The sequence below is a fragment of the Mesoplodon bidens genome, assembly GCF_964165515.1.
Source record: "Mesoplodon bidens genome assembly, chromosome: 11".
In the NCBI taxonomy this organism is placed as follows: domain Eukaryota; kingdom Metazoa; phylum Chordata; class Mammalia; order Artiodactyla; family Ziphiidae; genus Mesoplodon; species Mesoplodon bidens.
In genome coordinates, this window is record NC_138167.1 from 37,921,934 (window position 1) to 37,943,014 (window position 21,081).

At 37.7% G+C, this 21,081-nt stretch overlaps 1 protein-coding gene across 3 annotated transcripts in view; it reads left to right on the top strand.

Annotated features, from left to right (window-relative positions):
* Nucleotides 1-21,081, top strand: part of TAFA2 (TAFA chemokine like family member 2) — a gene marked incomplete at its 3' end in the record, with an annotated part of 531,245 nt that overhangs the window by 476,774 nt on the left and 33,390 nt on the right. For 2 of the 3 annotated variants that reach the window (XM_081248764.1, XM_081248763.1), the window contains exons 3-4: nucleotides 5,894-6,046; nucleotides 7,159-7,328. In XM_081248764.1, coding sequence (XP_081104890.1) covers nucleotides 5,894-6,046; nucleotides 7,159-7,328 — 323 coding nt within the window. Of the gene's footprint in view, nucleotides 1-5,893; nucleotides 6,047-7,158; nucleotides 7,329-21,081 lie in introns of those variants that run through there. The other variant, XM_081248765.1, reaches the window with a different exon arrangement.

Consider the following 21,081-nt stretch of genomic DNA (forward strand, 5'->3'; position numbering starts at 1 on the left):
GAGAAGTTAAGATATATAGCAGACAAATAAGAAAACTATGTGTGTGTGTATGTATGCCATGCTTAGGTGAACTAAGTTTTGCTAGAAGATTCACGTCCCTATTTTGAGATATCTCATTTTACTTACCATATATACTGGCATATATAAAATATTGAACAGTCAATATTCTCCCTACCCATGCCTTAAAACTCTTTGAGTGCAGGATTATCCATCCTTCCATCCATCCATCCACCCACATCCACCTACCTACCTACCTATCATCTATTCTATTTTAACAAGGTTAATCATCCCCTTCTCATTCCCCCACAGAAAGCTTTACAACTTCAATTGTAATAAGAAGGACAAAGTCTGATAGAGATTTTTCACAAAATCCTATTTCTCACAAGGAAACTCAACCTGTGTGTCTGTGCATTTTATTCACAGGCAATGAAGAGAAAGGTCAGGGCAGAAAGGCCTTGGGTCTGTGAGGTTTGCTCTTCTGCATCACCTTTATTATTAATTCCTTAACATTTAGTCCCCTATTCTCTGAAGGGGGAGGACATGGCTCTCTTCTTCCCAGTGCAGCTCCTACCTTATCCTTCTCTTCATTATACCTTATGGACATCATTTTACCTCCTTTCTTCTCAAAGAAGAAATAAGCACACTTTCTTCACCAGAGCTCTGACATACTGAACTTAGCCAACATAATTATCCAATTGTAAAATGACTCTTTATAACCCTTTGAATTATATAAATATCTGAACAACATTTTCTTGTTTCTGTTCATTCTGCATTGACTCAATAAGCTAGAATGATCCAGGTTTTTGAGATATCATGTTTCACTGACTTATCCTTCAACTAACACATTTGACAATATATATCCTACTGCACAACCTAGGGAGCAATGGAAAATACTACTGTGTAGTCAGGGTAGGCTAAGTTTTGTGACAGTAACAAACAACCACCAAATTTTAGAGGCTTATAACACTTTAAGGTTTATTTCTCACTCATATGTCCATATGGTTGGTGGGGACTCTGTTTCATGTCTCTTTACTTGGGGACTCAGGCTGATATAGTCTCCACTATCAAGAATGTAATTGGTTGCTCTTGCTGGTGGGAGAAATCTGGTGAATGACACTAGCTACTAAAATGTCCACATAGACTGATATCCTTTGCTTTTGCTCGTAAGTTTAGCTTTCATTTCATTGGCCAAAGCAAGTCACATCACCACATATAGATTTAATTAATGGGGTGGAGAAGTACAGTTTTTCTTGTCAGGAAAAGTAGAAATGAATTTTGACATTGGCATTGGGAAGGGAAAACCAGGTGTAATTTTTTTTACCTGTCAATTCTTTTCCAACATATGATAAAAATTTCCTTGTAACAAACATGATAAAATAGCCCTGGTGGATGATGCTGAAATGGTTCCTGCCTGTTTTCTCAGGATAGAGACTAGTGGAACCTCACTGTGTGCTCCTGGCCGCTGCAGTTCTGTGGAAAAGAGAGCCCAGCCACTGTCCAGCTCTTCCTGAAGCTGTCTCAGCTCGGTCCTCTGCCTACTAGCATCACTGTCTGAAGAAACCCTAATAATCTCTTGTCTCTAAACTGGCTTCCATTCAAAGACTTGCAGGACACATCTCATCATGACTTACATCTCTGTTTCCCTAAATTGCTATCAGAGCTCCAAGCATCCCAAATTATCTATCATCACACAGTCGTTTATTTCCATTTTGTTCTGTAATCCCACCCCTTCATTAATTCCACTGTGTCCTTTACAGTTTACTGGGTGCATCAGCCAACTCCCTGCCGGGCAGTCCTACTACTCTTTCCCAGTAAATTTATTCTTCCTCTTTGAAATATATATTTCATATTCTTTTTTCTTCTCAAATATCTCTCATATTTCATAGCAAAATGAGATAAAATCAGATATGAAACTTCATCTTCTCACCAACTAATCCGCTCACACCTACCTGACTCTGTATTCACATATCTCACCTTCACTCTTAGGATTAAATGTCCCCACATGAATCTAATGCCAACCCCCCAGGTGCCCTCAATCTCAATTCCTTATTTCCCTTCAAGAACATTCTTTTTTTAATTCTCAACTTTCTCTCCTATATTGTCATTTTCTTTTTCCCAGATTTTTCCAGCAAGCAAGCATGCTTTTATGGCATCCATTAAAAAAATTTCCTTGAACTTTTGCTTCATTCCAACTATTACTTCATCTCCTTCTTCCCTTCACAGAAAAACTCCTTGAAAGAAATTTTTATAATTATCTGCAGTTTTGCATCTCATTCTCTAATAAACTTACTATAATCATGCTTTTATCTTCATCATGCCATTAAAATGATTTTTATCTAGATCAAGTGTTAATAATAGCTAACACAGAGTACCTGTTATGAGGCAGGGAGTATTCTAAATACTTTATACATATTAACTCATTTAATCCCCAGATCAACCATATGAAGGTGGTGCTATTAATATCCTTCTTTTAGATAAGAAAAAATACTAATCAGAGATATTTGATGATGTGCCCAAGGTTACAATGCTGTTTGAAGAAGCTTAGATTTGCACCTAGCTACTGCGGTTTTAGAGGCTCTGTTTTAACTGCTGCATCATATTATTTTTTTAGTAGACAATTATTTCACTTCATTTATTAAACCTTTCAGCAACATTTGACATAACTGACCAATCCCTCTTTCTTGAAACATTTTATTCTTTGGTTTTCCATGCCTTTATCTCATGTTCTTTTTCTCTTACCTCATGTTCTGCTCCTTATCAGTTTTTTCTACTGTCTCCCCTCTTCCAGATTTAGGTTCTGGACTATTCTTTCCCTACTTCTATCAGTAGCGGTAGCCTTTCCATGGCAATTTAGTCCAGTCTATGGCTTTAAATTCACCTATCAACCTAGATCTCTTAAGTGTGTATCTGCAGTCTAGATATCTTCCCTAAGCTCCATTTTATAAGTGTTGCTGCCTGATTTACATCTCTACTCCTGTGTCTTATAAGAATCTCAGACTTAACACAGACAAAACAGAACTACAGTAATTCTGACCCAACCCAACTTTTGCCAAACCCCCCTTTCCCAGGCCTCCTCTGTCTTCCAGAACCACCAAATTCTAATTCCTCAGGACAAGCTTAGGAGTAATCCTTAATTCCTCTTCCCCTCACAGCTCATACTCAATCCATTAGCAAGTCAAACCAACTCTACTCTGAAATATCCCTCATCTGGTACTTCTTCCCAACTCTTAGTCTAGTCTGTGTCCCATCCTTCACCTCCTGAACTCCTGCAACCCCTTCACAACTGGTCTCCCTGCTTTCACTCTTGCTTTCTTCAGTCCATTCTCTAAAGAGCAGCTTGAGCAAACTTCTAAAGCATTAATGAGATGACAACATTTCTACCCAAAGGTTTTTCCTTGCAATGAGAATAAAGTCCAATCTCTTTACCATAGCACCCCCTCCCCTACACCATCTTCCTACGTTTCTGACACATTGTCCTCAGCCTCTCAGTTGTTCAACCACAGTACAGGCACACTGGCCATCTTGCTGTCCTGGGAACACACCACATGTTTCCCCATTTCAGAACCTTTTCATTTGCTGCTCCTTCTCTTTGGAAAGTTCCTCCTTTCTTAGCTCTTCATCATGGAGGCTTTCTTCTCATCATTCAGGCCATTAAAACCTCTTCAGAGAGGTTTTCCCTGAGACTCACAAAAATCTGCCTTCCCTCCCTGCTTGATTACTCTCAATCACATTACCCTACTGCATTTCTTTCAAGGAGCTAGAAAATCTAATATTGTCTTACTTACTCATTAGTACCTAATTATTATTTGTTTTCTCCACAGGAATATGAGCTCTTTGAGGGCAGGTCTATGTCCATCTTATACATTGTTGCATCCCCATTACTCAGAACCATGCCTGATATGTGGTATTGACTCAATTAAAATGTGACTAAATGAGGTTCAGTGTAGAAAGCAGTATTTTGACTCATAATATTACATAAAGCATTCAATAAATTAAAACAAACTGAATCATCCTTAGCTAAGAAAATATTTTCTAGAGCACAAGGAACAGAAATCCAGATTTCAAGTTTTTAGCTTTTGTTTGATAGCCTTGTGTTTTAATCACACATGGAGAAATCCCCATTTGTATCTACCGTGACAGAAAAATCTTTGTGACATTGGAAATGGTATCTGCTTCTTAACATTCTTTTGAGGATTATGTGTCAAAGCTGTACGTTACGCCTGAGTTTCTTGGTTTCACATGGGGGATGAGGTGGACAATCCATGTGATTTGGTCTCTCTTAGAAGAAAAATCCAAACAATCTAACCTGAGTTACTGCCTAGTGGTTCCTCATCTCTGAGGGGAAGATTGATATGAATGCATGATGTACTCATCTCATTTACAAAATTATATCAGTATGTTTATAACATGAAACAACTTCATATGTCCTACTTTTCTATTTAAATCTGTTTTTATATCAATCACATGTTCTTAAATTTCTGAAAGCATAACATTTCAACAAATGTTTGATTTTAAACTGGTTTTATTTTTATCAGATGGAAATTTTGCTTTATCATTTCACAGTAGGGTTAATACTTTGAAGAAGAAATAGTGGGTAAAAAAAACAATGAAGGCAAACTCGAACCCTACCCTAATGTGATAAGTGAGGTCCAAAAATTTCAGTCACACAAACAGTTCAGTAGCCTTACTGGAGGTTAAGAAAATGGGTAATGGAGCCTCACAGCTTAGTGAACTGGGTTTTCCAGGCTAGATATAAATCCATCCAAGTTCTGTCTGTGGTGGTTGTCATTTGGTGGCAGTTGTTCCCTCAGGCAAAATTGAAAGGAATGATTTTTTTTTTCCCCTCCTGAACAGGCATTTAATAGTCTTATTTCAGTTGGAAGCAGTAGTTGGAGAATAAGTTACAGGAACAGACAAACCAAAAAAAAAAACCCCCAAAACCAAAAAACTCCACGTAACTTAAAGTGCTTCAGACTGCAAATGTAAACATGAGGGCGAGGGGAGGCCACCGAGCTCTCTCCCCTGACATGAGACAAGAGGGTCACATCATTGTCGGGTCCCTTTACCATCACCACCCTCTGATCTCAGCCCTGCAGGTGGGAGGGAGGGAGGGAATGTCAGAGGCAGGGAAGTGGACTTAAAGGAACGAGGAAAACACTTTGTAAACTTAGAACCAGGGTGCAAGGTGGGGGGCAAGGGAGCTCCTGGAGCCCTTGCCTTGGCTGAGGGGTGGGGCCAGCCCCCCCAGGAGGTGCGGGAAATACTGTTGGCTTCATGCCACAGCCATCCCTGAGACTGGACGGAACGTTCAGGAAAATGGCAGCAATTTCAAAAATCACCCAATTAGTTCATTTCCAGGGAAATTGAGCAGAAGAATCCTGAAGTGGGTTCCCACCCTCTGCCTCCCTGATTTCTGAAAAGAATTTCCCTTCCTGGCCCTTACACTCACCCCTAGATGAAGAATATAACCTTTATCAACCCACCTACTTTGAGAATAAGGTTTGTCTCAGCCCTAGTACAGGACACCTTGTCCAGGGGGTTCCCTTACTTTGATCAACATGTTGAACAAAAAGGTGTAAAAAAAGTCATATGCAAATAAATATGTTTTTGATGATACCACACATTGCCTCTATATTTCAGACTGCTGTAACAGCTCATTCTAATCTAGTCACTAATTGTTCCTGCTTCACCAAGCATTTACTGACAGGAATGGTCCTACCACATTTAGCAAAGAGATCAAATCTGCATTATGGAGTCAGCATCATTGTACTTCTAGTTTCATGCATGGTGGATCCTCTATAGAGCTATATTTAATGTGCTTCTAATTAAAAAGAGTGGGGGAGTATCCAAAGCTTTCTCAATGTTATCTCAACTTTTGTTTTTGTTTGTGCAGCTCACCATGTTAAAACGGGCACTTGCGAGGTGGTGGCACTCCACAGATGTTGTAATAAGAACAAGATAGAAGAACGCTCACAAACAGTCAAGTGCTCCTGCTTCCCTGGGCAGGTGGCAGGTACCACACGAGCTGCTCCATCTTGTGTGGATGGTGAGGCTTCTTCCATTGCTCTTTGTGATAGGGTAGACTAGAACTGCTTAGAACTGGAATCCCACTATGATGCTGATGACTGGGGTTAATCCTGGGGGACCGCACCATCAATCATGTGGTTGGTACAAAGTCACTTGAAGAGCATTTTGAAATCTAAAATCTATTGGAAGATGGTCTAAGATCTTATGTGGTTTTGTAGCAAAAGACATTATAATGAGGTTCCAATAAGTCCATGTGCCTCTTACTTTGATACCATGAAATATTGATTTGCCAGTGGAGGGTAAGTGTGTGTGTGTGTATAAATTATTTGGCAAAGGAAAAATGAAAATAGATGATTAAATAGTGTGGGTACCTAAACACATGGCTGGTTCTTAACAATGAAAAATAAACACCACACGGATGAGTGAATGTTTAGCTGTGGATAGAATTCACATGAAATATTTTTATAGAGATTTATCAAAATATTAATTTCTTTCTTGGAGGATTCACCTAATTACAATAGGATATAAATATTTATGTGGGTCTATATAATTGATGTTATCATAAATAATAATGTGTTAAGTGCTTATATTTTCATGGTGTACTCCTTGTGATGATAGTTACTGCCCACAGTAAAAAAAGATTGTGTTAATTTGAATGCCTTCCTGATTTTAGCCTACTTGTGGGAAATATTACATTGATTCTAAAATATTGACTCTGGTCATGGACTCACTTTCTTATATGTTTATGTAAATCAGCATATGCATGTATCCACGTAGTTTCTTTCCAATATGTTAGTGTCCATGAAGCCTATATGTTTGCATGAAATATCCTTTAAAAATGTGCCTATCATTAACAATACTGTATTATACACTTAACATGAGATCTACCATCTTAAAATTTTAAGTATTCTTACTACAGTAAAGTAAAAAATTTAAAAATATTTTTCATCAAAAAATCTAGAAAGATTTATTCCCTTTAGACAAAAAAAAAAAAAAAAAAAAGCATCCTTCAAAATCTAATCAGCCCAGTGGTGGGAAAAACATGTGGCTTTTGTTCCTCTTTAAATGTGCATCCAAAGAATTAACAAGCCCAAATAGAAAATGTTAAATTGATTTTTCTATCTCCTGTAGCTTCAATAGTGGAACAGAAATGGTGGTGCCATATGCAACCATGTCTTGAGGGCGAGGAATGTAAAGTTCTTCCAGATCGGAAAGGATGGAGCTGTTCCTCTGGGAATAAAGTGAAAACAACTAGGGTAAGTGGACAGCCAGCCTGTGAAAGCAAAAAGTCTCTCAATTAATAGAGCACGGAGCATGTGCAGTGACATCTTTAAGTGGTGGTTGTAGGATGAGAGGTAGTAGTTTTCCATTGTATGTTTTTTTCCCATTTTCTCATAGCACATTTTTATTTCACCCAGAATAACATCTTCTGTAGATTGCCATCAACTGTCATATTACCTAATAATTAAATACTCTTTGTTCCTTCATGAGATACTGACAAAAATGTGAACACCCCCGCCCCAGGATGCTTGTTAAATGCTGGGAAGGTGACCCCAGTCCCTCATTCTTCTGATGGATAGTAATCTGAATAAATTCTGAAAAAAAGAGAATTTATATATGACTCAACAAACATTTCCCAGTTAATATTCTTTCATTTTAATGAGAGTAATTATTTTGACCTCCCTGATTTCTGGATCAATAAATAGTTTTTTAATGGTTAAGTCTGTAATCGTAATCAGTTATCAAGAGGAGTTTTCAAATCTCAGGGTCAATATAAAAGGAATGCTCGGGGCTTCCCTGGTGGCGCAGTGGTTGAGAGTCTGCCTGCCAATGCAGGGGACACGGGTTCGTGCCCCAGTCTGGGAGGATCCCACATGCTGCGGAGCAGCTGTGCCCGTGAGCCATGGCCGCTGAGCCTGTGCGTCCGGATCAACGGGAGAGGCCACAACAGTGAGAGGCCCGCATACCGCAAAAAAAACCAAAAAACAAATAAAAGGAATGCTCTTCAGACAGTGAGGTATTTCAGCTTGCAATGACTGATTTCTGGGGGATAGGAAATAAGTGAAAAATAGCTTTATTCCTTCATTTTCTAATTACTTCCATGGATATTCTGGACTGGCAGATTTTTTTTTTTTTTGCGGTACGCGGGCCTCTCACTGCTGTGGCCTCTCCCGTTGCGGAGCACAGGCTCCGCAGGACGCGCAGGCTCAGTGGCCATGGCTCACGGGCCCAGCCGCTCCGCAGCATGTGGGATCTTCCTGGACCGGGGCACAAACCCATGTCCCCCACATCGGCAGGCGGACTCTCAACCACTGCGCCACCAGGGAAGCCCTGGACTGGCAGAATTTAAATTCTTTGTGGAATCAGCAAATGAAAGTTTTGTCTTATTTTGCTTTTTGCCCTAAGGGGAAAGCTGACTACTGTTTAGAACTGGATAACTGGGGCCTAGAACAGAATAATGTTTTATAAAAAGGGGATGTTTTATTTAATAAAATGTAACATAAAACTAGACACTGTAATTTATGGTATTGATTAACAATAGCAGTTTTATTTTTTAAACCTTGTGTGGACATATCAGGAGGATTATTTTAAAATCCCATCAGATATATAATGTTGAGTAATATCTTTAGTGCATTGACTATTCAGACATACAGAGAAGTAACCAAGTTTCTAATAAATAATAACTTTATATTTTGTCAAATGATTTCATGACTCTAAACTCGTCAGTTAAAGGCTGACACTATTTTCCAGAATCTGTGGAATGCATGATCAGTTAATTAGTATAATTGTATTATTCAGTTAGCACATGATATAATCCATATTGATTTGTTAAAACCATTCTGGCAATGTAAAATTTCCCTATAAGCTATTTATAGCATGAAATTTTTTTTCCTAACACTATTAATCCTTAGTCTAAAATAGCACCCATGTAAATGCCTGGAGATTTAAGATTCTGAAACAATTTTTTTTTTTAAATAGTGAGTTCTCTACATCTAAATTCTATGTTTTTATTACATCTGTGGGTATGAGGAAGCTAACACTTATTAGATACTTAAAACTTATGCCATATACTGAACAATGTGCTTCATGTGAATTAGCTCATTTAATCCTCTTAATAGCCCAGTGAAAGAGGTAATATTATTATCTTCTTTTACAGCTGAGTAAACCAAAGCTTTAAAATGTTAAGTGACTTCCCAAGGTCATATAGCTAATCAATGGGAAGTTAGGGATCAAACCATATATTTTCATTCCAGAACCTAATCTCTTAACCTGTAGTTTATACTAGATCATTTAACTTATTCTTAAGTAATAGTGATGAAAGTTTCCTATAATTCTGTTCATATAAAGTAGACCTTTAAAAATATTTTTAGCTTTTTGGATCATTGAAATGAAAACGTCAGGAGCATGTGATCTAAATTCTCATAATAAATTGTTATAGAAGTGTTGCTTCACTCCCTGTTGGGCCATATTCTCAATAGTTCAAACATAAAATTGAGTCTCTGCTTTACAAATTCTTCATAATATAATTAAACAATATAGATGAAAGACTGAGAACTTGTGAGTAGGGAAGACCACATCTAGATCCTCTAGTTTGTTTTATTTATAAATTCATATAACTTATAGTGGATTGCCCTTTCTATTTTTCCTTCATCTCCTTTGCCCTGGAGAACAGCTGTTAACGGAAGACCTCACTGAAGATACTGTAGAGAGGATTCATGCAATAGTGGGTGTTTGTATTAAATTATCTTAAAAATTCCTTCCAACCCTGAGAGTCTATGATTCTCATTTAAAAAAGGAAAAATCATTATATATAAGAGAAGATAAGAGGGCTTGAGAGAAGGAGCTTCTTCAGTACAATCAAAGTAAATTATTGTTACTTTTTCCTTCACAAGTAAAAAGATTGCTGGTGAAAATGAAGCTACTTGGACATTTTCAACTAAAGGAACGTCATGGCATTTCAAATGGCTAGGCAAAATGATGTTCAATTACGAATATTAGTTTGGCTCACAAAACAATTAGGTGAATTTCCCTGAGGCCCCAAAGAAGCAAAGTTATCAAGGTCATCATGTTTTTAGTGTTCTGCCATCTCCTTTGAAATAGTCCAAAAAGTATTGGAGATGCGACAAATTCTTGAAATAGTTCTGGCACAACATTACTTTGCCCACATTGGAAGTGTTGGATAGAGGTAGGTTCTGCCCTACATAAACAGCAGCAATATTATTGAAAAGAAATCTGATCATTATTTTAATCACTGGTGTTATTATCCACTTGCCGGGCTTGAATAAGGTAGCCATGGCTGTGGTGAGCCAAGAAGCCACTGAAGCCCTGATTTGGCAGGTCCTAGCCACAAATGGGAAAGTCTAGAAGTTAAGCAGGAATAGGCTATAAAAGTAACTGAAGAGCTGCTCTCAGCAAAAAGTCATTTGGGTTCCTTACGCAAGATATGTTGGTCTTATGGGATTATCACTGCAAGCAAAATGGTTCGAGAAATGATTAAAATTTGCAGTAATGTACATCCTCCTTCATAACTGCCCGTATCCAATCTGGAGTGCTCTGGTAAATTTAATGTTAGAAAAAAAGCAGTCAGCCAAAAACATCAATGAGGCTTGCTTGGCCTCAGCAGAGATGCATGGTACTTTCCAGAACTGACTACAGATAAGGGGCTGGGTGAATTTCTCATTTAAGACTAATTTGGAACTTACATTGAACTTCCCATAAATGCTAATTATATCCTCCTTCTGTCTTTGTACTAAATTCAGGAAGCTTATTGTAATAACCCATTTTCTATTTGTCCTAACAAGGGGAAAAGGCAAAGAATAGACAGCCTTTGTTAGAACAGCAATATTTGCATACATGCTCTTCAAAACCCCAAACATTTAGTCTGCAGAGAATGGAGGGTGCAACATTGTTTCCCGAACTCTACTTCTCACCTTAAAGCTGGAAACTAATGACTGCGTATGACATCTGTAACCATCTACTGTATTACTTTAAAGAACTCCTAAGTTAAAAAGAAAAAAGGAAAATCCATGAAAGCCTTTTGATTTCAAACTCACTTTCAAAGATAAATAATAAAGAACTTTTCAAAGAGTCATTAATAAAAGAATAGTATTTCCAGTGTGAAAAAGCACATAATTATATGCTGATTATATAATAGAAAAGTAGCAGGGGGGAGAGGTGCTGTAGAGCTTGTAAGAATTGAGAAAAAAACTTTGATAACATTGTTAGAATCCTCAGAAAAAACAGACTGTGATTCATTTCTTTTAATGTTTTGATACTCTTTCTCTGTGGAATATCTCCTAAAAGAAGTCACATTCTGATTTTAGGATTTACAGCCCTTGGCCATTGGTATGGACTCCACACTCCTATAGTCATGCAGCTCAGATGTCTGGTTCTTACCTAAGGAAAAATGAACTTAACTTGATATAAGATTTTTATATTTTCATTAGAAATATTATCTTTATGAATCATGAATCCTCATATGCTTAAGAAGACATTTTCTGAGTAATTTTTAACTAATTGGAATTCTTTCATCTTTACTCGTTTACTTAAAGTGCCTTAAGCAGATAAGAACTCTGTAGTTTTTCAATGTCCCTTCAAACATAAATGGATTTTAAGGGCATAAAATATGATTTTATTTTGTTGTATAATGCAATGAAAATCAACAAATGTTAAAAAATTTCCTGTGCATAAATATTCTATAATAAGAATGCTCATATTATAATCAAAGCAACAAAATCAAATATGAAAGCATTTATTTAGCTCTTAAAGTGTGCTGGTCACTCTGCTAAGTGCATCACAGGTATTATCTTATTTAATTTCCCCAACCACAGTGGTTACTAACTAGAGCACAAAGATAAACATAGCATGATGCCTGCCCACCAGGAGTATGCTTTTGAGTGGGGGAATGAATAGTAGACAACTGCATTATTCTTTTGTTATCCATATGCAGCCCACTAACAATAAACATTGGAATCACTGGTAAATATAAGTCAAGTAATATTGTTATAATAATGGGGATAGCATAAACCTCTAGTTCAGCTTCCTCATCTGCAAAAACAATGAAGATGTTGAGGTAGATTCAATTTCAAGTTCTTCTAAACAACATTTATTCTTTGATTCCTTGTGCCAAGGACATTTCTAACTTCCTTTCCAACTAAATTTATATGACAATAATAACTAGCTAATCTCAGAACAGAGGTAAGTGTTAGGTTTTTCATCCTCTCCCTCTAAGGGAGAAAAGAAATAGCATCTTAGGGTGCTTTGTTGATTGAAGCCTCAAGTCATCCCCTTCCAGATGCTGCCTGATTTTACACCAAGACTTGGTGACTCTGAGTTGGTGGGTCTGAATGGTGTCCAGGGGTGCTACTCCAGGTCCAAGGCAAAGGAAGAACACAAGAGGAGAAAAGTTCATTTTCTCACCTTAAGGGGGTGCAATTTGTGAACTATTCAATCACAAGCTCTCGTCTTGTAAATTTAACATAGACTTAGGGTAGTGTGGTCCTTTTTTGATCAGCCCTTTCTAACAGACACATTCCCCATTCTTTTGTCTTCATCTCACCTCTGACCAGGCCCTGAATTGCACCCTGGTCCACAGGACAGAGCATGACAACTTTTAGGGCTGTGGTTTTCAAATTATCTTGATGGTACCTAAGTAAGAAATACATCTTACGTTGTGATCCAACACGTACACAACACACCCACACACATACACATAAACTCATACACCCCACACTAAAATTAAGTCCTGATTTTTTGGTTTTATTTCCTTCCTTCATTCCTCCCTCTCTTCCTCCCTTCCTCAACCCCATAAATTGATTTTATAACCCACCAATATGTTACAACATGCAGTTTGAAAACCACGGCTTTAGAAGCAGTATTTGACTGCTACTCATGTTGGCTCCATGGGAGTGGTAGCCACTGCTAACTTGCAAAGATGCAAACTACTGAATAGACAGTTTTCAAATCAATTCATCTTTTACATTTTAAATATTTTTAGTCAATATTTTGGGGTAAAAATTTCATAAGATCTTGTAAAATATAGATTTCATGGGGAAAAATGTGTATACTGGATACATTCTTCCATTCAATGAGTGTTTACCGTCTTTTGTTGTTGGGTGCTATTCTGGGTTCTGGAGCACAGCACAGGGGAAAAAAAAGAGAGGATCCCTGCCCTCATAAGGCCTAGATTCTAATACGGTGTATTGGTTTTCTATTGCTGCCTTAGCAAATTTAGTGACGTGATACAACATCCATTAATTATTTGTAGGTCAGACTTCCAGGCACAGCATAGCTCGGCTATTTGTCTGCTCTGGGTTTCACAAGGCTGAAATTAATGGGTATGCTTCATCTTTTCACAACAGGGCTGTGTTTATTTTCTGGAGGCTTTAAGGGGGAATCTGCTTCCAAGCCCATTCAGGTTATTGACAGAATTCGGTTCCTTCTAAATGTAGGAATGAGGTTTCTACCCCTCCAGTAGCTGTCATCTGAGAGCCTCTCTCACCTCCATCAGAATATCTGCTTTCTCCATCACATTGCCTCCTTCATCTTCAAACCAGTCAGGGCATACTGAGTCTTTCTCACACTTCAAATCTCTCCGATGTCCCCCTTCTACCATTTCTCCTCCGCTTTACTCTTCTGCTTTTAAAAGCTCAAAGGATTACATTTGTCCCACCCAGATAGTCCAGGATGATTACCCTATTAGCTGATTAGCAACTTTAATGACGTTGTCCCTTCACAGCTGTGCTAAGATTAGTGTTTATTTGAATACCTAGGGGACAGGAATCTTGAGGGTATATCTTTAGAATTCTACCTATCAGACAGGGGGAGACAAAAATTAAAATATATGAGTAAAGTATATGTTAGATGGTGGTAGGTGCCATGGGAAAAAGTAAAGCAGGGAGGAGAAATGGAGAGTGCTGAGCCAAGGGAGTTTGCATACTGAAGTCTCCAAGGAGATGAGGGGATAAGCCACGTGACCATCTAGAGGACACGCTTTCCAGATAAAGGAGAAACAAGCATAGTACCTGCCATGGAAGCTACCCTGGGAATACCATATTCAAGAGACAGCAATGATGCTAGTGTGGCTGGGGGGAGTGAGCAAGGTAAGTGATCATATTTCGGGTTAGAAAGGTATTATGAGGCACATCACTATAGACCTAAATTTTTGTCCTGAGCAAATAGAATGAGGAAGTTGACATTAAGTGAGTTGGAGAAAACTGTGGGGAGAACAGGTTTTATGTTATACTTAATATCCATTAAATCTAGGTTACTTAACTTAATAGAAATTTAAATATGGTATAACATCTTGAATTTGATATTAAGATAGGTGAAAATTTTTTACTATAGTAAGAAAAATGTAGACATTGAAATTCATATCAGAAAAGATTTAAAATCTCAAATGATATGGACATTTGAAAAAAGCACTTAAGGAACTATATAATTACTATAATGACATTAAATTTTAAAAAGAGATGTGGACAGAAACAAATTTTTTTTTCTCAATTAGATTTGGGTCCAAGAGTAGAAGGGATACTAAGCTAGGTGTCCAGGAAGTAGCACTACTAAAAGTAACATTTTAAACCTAGTATTTTAAACTTAAGAGCTGCTTACTTACTTAATAATAATTTAATAGATCCAGGAGTGTCTCCCTTGTTATTTCTTTAGAAAGCTATTGGAAATTATTGCAAGGACTTTTAAAAATATATCATAAGGAAATATATTCCAAAACTTGGCCTATATTTTTACAATTAAAATGAGAAATGGACAACATATGAGTGCTTTGATGTTCCTGTAAGATTTAAATGCTTCTACAGTACTTGAGCCAGGTATTTATTTCTAGGTGTTACTCTGAATAATATTCAGGTGTTACTCTGAATATTGCTCTGAATATTATGCTCATAATCTTATAATTAATTGTGAATGTTTGTACATTGAAATGGAATCTAGTTTGGACATAATAAAATTTCATTAGCACTGTGAAGTACATCTTTAGGCTACTGCCTAAACAATATCCTGTCTGTAATCTGAGGGTTAAAATTCTGTCAGGGATTTATGTTTAATATTGAGGAGCTTGCTATTTGTTCAGAGGTGAGTATTCCTGGGAGAGGCAACACTCATCTGTTTTTGGTTATCTGGAGAGCCCTAATCAAAGAAAAATAGTACCTCATAAGCCCTGGGAGAATAGAACAGGAAGTTCAAGTATCCCTAGCTAGCAGGGATTCTATGCCTTTTTCTTTTTCTGAGGTGGGTAAAAGCCATTCTATTAAAAAATATAATCTTCCCTAAATACATTCTCCTGTGACTCTTTCCCTTCTCCTCACACATTTTCTATGGATTTGAAATCCCTTAAACAATTATTTCAGATCCAGTTTTATGCTCTTTGGAGAGTGGGGTAAATTTTCCCTCAAGCTCAGAATTCCAAATGCTTCGTGCTGAGACAGCTATGGTCTAATTCCCAACTCTCTCTAAGATGAGAATGAATCCCAGCTCCCTGCTGGGCAGTCTACCTCTGAATAATGGCCAGCTGGTTGTGAAGTGTGCTTAATACAAGGGCAGAGTTGAGCTTAACTCTATAATGGTTAGACTTCACTGTGGTACCCAATAAAGTTCTAGACACCAACTTTCAGTTGGTGTGAAAAAAAAGAAGCTTACATAAAAGGCTTTGTAGATATTTACCTCAGAGAATAGAAGCACTAGGAGTAACATGTTTTAAATTATTTGAAGAAATATCATGTGAAAGAAAAACATTAGACTTGTTCTGTGTGACTACAAAGAATACAATTAAAGACAAGGAATAACTCTCTTGGTGTCAGCTCAAGATGATGTTGAATGGGATAACTTGGGAAATAGTAAGTTCCTCATTTCTGGAAATCATCAATTTGTGACTTAAAGGATGAGCAGAAAATCAGAGTTAACTAGTTCAATTTACCACAACAAACACAAAACAACTTATGCAAAGGCATTGAGGTATAAAAGATCATGTCTTACTCCTGGAATTGAAATCAGTTTATGGGGTGACTTCATGTGTGTGAGGGGAGTGGGGTGATGGGGAACCCCTGGGTGGGGAATCATGATGGCCTTCTACTGCCACGTTAAAAGATTTGGATGTTATTCTCTAAGCAATGGTGAACTACTGAAGAACCTTAAACAGGAGAGGAGAAGCATCTGATTTACACTTTACAGAGTCTATTTGGCTGCAATGTGTCAACTGTAGGGAATTAAGGAAAGTATGAGATAACAGGCTTGAACTAAGATAGGAAAGTAATACAGTGAGGGTGTCGAGGGGTGGGAAGGAGAATCAATAGGGCTTGATAAGTAATTGAATATGAGAGGTTAGTGAAAGAAAATTCTAGAAATACTCGTATTTCTGGATTAATCAATTTGGTGATATTAATTGATAAAGACACAATGAGGTGGAGATATCAAGTGGATAGTTTGATATATAGCCCTAGAAATCAAGACAGAAGTCTGAGAATAGTCATCCCCTAGATGGTGTTGGTATAATTAATTTAAAAGGCTCTCCCAGAAGGAATGTGTTGAAAGGGAAGAGCATCAAAGACATTTTAGCAGGTAATGTAGAAGAAGATACTTGTTAAGGAGCATGATGTGTGGACAGAGATAGGAAAACCAAGAGACCAGAGTCTGGGAGAACACAGAATTCCAGAGAGCCAGGACTGTCAGTTGATACAACAAGGATATAGAACCTACAGACAGATTATGTGGCCTTTAAGTTTCTTTCTGGATATGATATTTGCAAGAAATACTGGAAATTCATGATCTGTTAGCTGAATATTGTTTACTGTCATAATCTTAATACTTGCCTCCTAGTTGGATGGTGTCATTGGTAACACATTGTAAACTGCAGAATATGCATCTATTTAAAATAGAATGGAGTGTTAGAAACATTTTAAAAATAAGAATATGAATCCCTTTAAAATAAGAATATGAATCCCTTTAGCAGAGTTAACAAACTCCATTCAGGGATGCCTATCCATTCATTTGTTCATTCACTCTGTAAAGATCAATTGTAGGTCTGCTATGTGTGGCACTGTGCCTGATATTGTGGTAGGCTTTGGAATTCAAATTAAAAAAAAATCATGACTCTTTGCTGTGCAAGGATTCACAGTCAATTGGAGAGAAAGTCAATAAATCACTGTCATGTGCAGAAGTGGTAGGACAGAGGTTTGTACAGGTGCCACTGGAGTCTATTGGCAGTTTAACATTGCATGGCCTATAATCCTCCTAAAACAAATGGATAATAGATTTTGAGGCCATTCAAAGGCAACTTATTCAATAATTTGTCTCCTTAGTATATAGTGACTAAGTACAATGAAAATATTATGTTCTGCGATGTCAAGATTCAATTAAATTGTTTTCCACCTTTGCGTCTGGCATTGTACTACCGTAAGAAAATGAAAATCCATTAAGATGCTTTCTCAACTAGACTACTTTCCTCTTGATGATCTATTCATAGAGACAACACTGAATGAGTACATTTTGGATTAGCCTTTTTTTTTTTTTTCTCTCTTTTTGCTGTACGCGGGCCTCTCACTGTTGTGGCCTCTCCTGTTGCGGAACACAGGCTCCAGATGCACAGGCTCAGTGGCCATGGCTCACAGGCCCAGCCACTCCACAACATGTGGGATCTTCCCGGACCGGTGCATGAACCCGCGTCCCCTACATCGGCAGGCGGACTCCCGACCACTGCGCCACCAGGGAAGCCCTGGATTGACTTTTAAATCACTTTACATTTTTCTATTAGTTATAAAATATGAGAGAGGGGAAGGAGAAGGATTTTGTATATGGGACCATAGTAATAACTCTAATTAAACTGAAAATAATTTAAAATTGCCACCCGCAAATAAGAATATTGGAACCTTACAACATGGCACATATTTATTAATGCTTTAAGCTTATAGAACACTTTAAAAATCTTTAAGCAAGATATATTACTTACAGCAAAATCAGCCATTCAGTTGAAATGTCATCTAATAATAAAACTCAAATTGCCACATTAAAGCAAAGAAGCCAAAATCTTTATAGTTTATACTAAGCCAGGGAATTCCATTTATATAATGTTTAATATCGAACTTGTTACAGACAAGAGCTATTTAGCTGTTGAATGTACCTTTAGCTGTTGTGGTTCAGTATTATTGTGTTTAGCTCCTATTACATTGCAATGTTGGACTTCCCTGGTGGCACAGTGGTTAGGAATCCACCTGCCAATGCAGGTGACAGCGGTTCGAGCCCTGGTCTGGGAAGATCTCACATGCCACAGAGCAACTAAGCCCGTGTGCCACAACTACTGAGCCTCTGCTCTAGAGACCGCGAGCCACAAATACTGAAGCCCACGTGCTCTAGGGCCCGTGCTCTGCAACAAAGTGAAGCCACTGCGATGAGAAGCCCGCGCACGGCAACAAAGATTAGCCCCCACTCACCACAACTAGAGAAAGCCCACACGCAGCAACGAAGACTCAATGCAGCCAAAAATAAGTTAATAAATTAATTTTTTTTTAAATTGCAATGTTGGCTTCCCATGATTTATGGTCGGATTAGCCCAAAGTCAATAAAGGGCTGTTCTGTTGAGGTTCTCCTTACTGTTGGCTATTTTACCTTTAACTTTTATTGCTTATTCTCTTCTGGTGGCAAATATATTTTACCTTTACCTTGCATCTCCTATTCTCTTTCTAGTCCTGTTAAAGGAAAACTAGGAGTGAGAGAGAGAGAGAGAGACAGACTAGGTAATACCGGGCAGTGTAAATTCATTTTCAAAGGATGTTTGCAAATAATCGAATGCAATTGCTGTGTTGCAACTTTAAAATACCCTATTCTTGAAAGGGCTGTTTGAGTAATTGTGGGGAGAGTTGATTTGTTCAGCCTGTTTCTAGGATTCATAACTGAGATGCTTTTATTCTATCTTGAAATAAAATTGAATATTCTCAACAGACACTTTGCCTGACAGATAAATTTAAATCAGGTATCATGATTAGAAATTTCAACCTCCAACTTCAGTTACAACATGTAATCGATTTGTGAGATTATGGAAAAGGCAAATGTCTGCCAGACAGCCAACCATTGTTTGAGATTAAATTTCAGAAATGAAATCAACTTGTTGAAAGCACCCCTGCATATATAATACAGGTGTGAACTCTCTGCCTCCACGTTATGACTTTGAAGATTTCTTATGTGAGCTGTAATGGAATTCCCTTATGAATGAAGCTTATGATAAAAGCTGTTAACCGTGACTTTTAGACAAATTCACGTTTCACCTATGTAATGGTCTAAGGAGACCCTATTCAGTGAAACTGTATCTCATCACTATATATAATACCAAAGGTATCGTAAGATGAAAGAAAATTGTTCATATCAATGGATTTTAAAAATCTAGGGTAGAAGTTCAGTTGACCCTTGAACAACAGGGGTTTGATCTGCACAGGTCCACTTATATGATGATTGTTTTCAATAATACTACATGATCCGTGGTGGGTTGAATCTGTGGATGTGGAACTGTGTCTGTGCAGATTTTCGACTGCACAGGGGTGGGCACCACAACCCCCTCATTGTTCGAGGGTCAACTGTATTTTCAGTAGTACTGTAATCTCTCACTATGGGTAGAAGTATTTTTGGTAACAGTAACGGTAACCTCTCACTAAGGATTTAGCCTTCTGGAAGTTACAGAAAGATGGAGACATTGTCAGGATGGATCAGGTATTTTTTAACTCTCCATTTCACCCAGCATGGCGCCTTGTAGTTCCTGTGCAGTCAGTGTTAAGTCTACCCAGCTAGTCAAGGTTTCACAAGGCCTTATAAACTTAACAGCCTTCTCCCATGTCTTCCATACTTGATTCTCTTGGCCTTACTCCCACATGTGTACACCAACTCCATCTCATGATGCATGCTTACATAGTGTGCTCAGCTCCTCCAGGGTCCTCCTAGGTTGGATTTTCTAAGAGGAGGATGGGGCATTAGTGACAACATCCTGTGCTTGTGCATAATTAAGTGGGGTGTCACTTCCATTGAGTCTCGCTGATAATTTATGAATAGTTTCCTTTTTCTTCACCCTTCTATGAGTTTACATATCTTTTGCTTTGGAATAGGCATACCTGATTCTCCAGGGTGTTTCCCTTTTTTTCTCTTTTTATCTAGCACACAGTGAGAACTCTATAAACCAACCATGAAGGTAGACTAATCCCTGTTCAAAAGGCAGATGTCAGCTACCTCTTTATAGGCTTTACAAGAGGAATGGTCACATTGAGAGAGCATCTCTTTCAAGTTCCACTAGAAAGAATTTCAAGACATGTTGTAACTCTTGCTTAGTCATCAGATGATCTTGTTTATAACAGGGTAGTAAAGTATAGGAATTGTGTGTTCAGAAAGTCAGAAAGTCAAGAGCAAGATATTAGTTGGTGTGATGATTAATCTTATGTGTACACTTATCTGGGCCACAATGCCCAGATATTTGGTCAAACATTTTTTGGGATGTTTCTAGGAGGGTGTTTTTAGATGAGATTTACATTTGAATTGGTGGACTTGAGTAAAGCAGATTACCCTCCATAATGTGGGTGGGCCTCATCCAACTAGTTAAAGTCCTGAATTGAACAAAAGTCTGACCTCTATCCTATCAGTTTTGTATTTCTAGAGAACCTTGACTAATACACTTGAGTATTTTAATATTTGCAACAGTATTCAAAAATGGATGAAAGATACAAAATAGCAGTAATAATAATATGGGTAATAACAATACCTTTCTTTTGCTGAGTGACAACTTTTGCCAGGTACTGTGCTATATTATTTAGATAAAATATGTCTCATAATTACCATAACTGAAAGTCAGTCTTATTCTTTAGTACCGATGAGGAAAAAAAGGCTCAAATAGATTGAGTAACTTTCCTAAAACTACATAATTATTAAGTGACAAAGGCCAAACACAGATCTGTCTGATTCAAAAGTTTATACTGTTTCTAATTAAATATATTGTTTCCTAAGTGTAAAAACTCTAGATGCCATATAATCATCATGATATGAATATATCTTCTACAGTATTTTCTCAGAAAG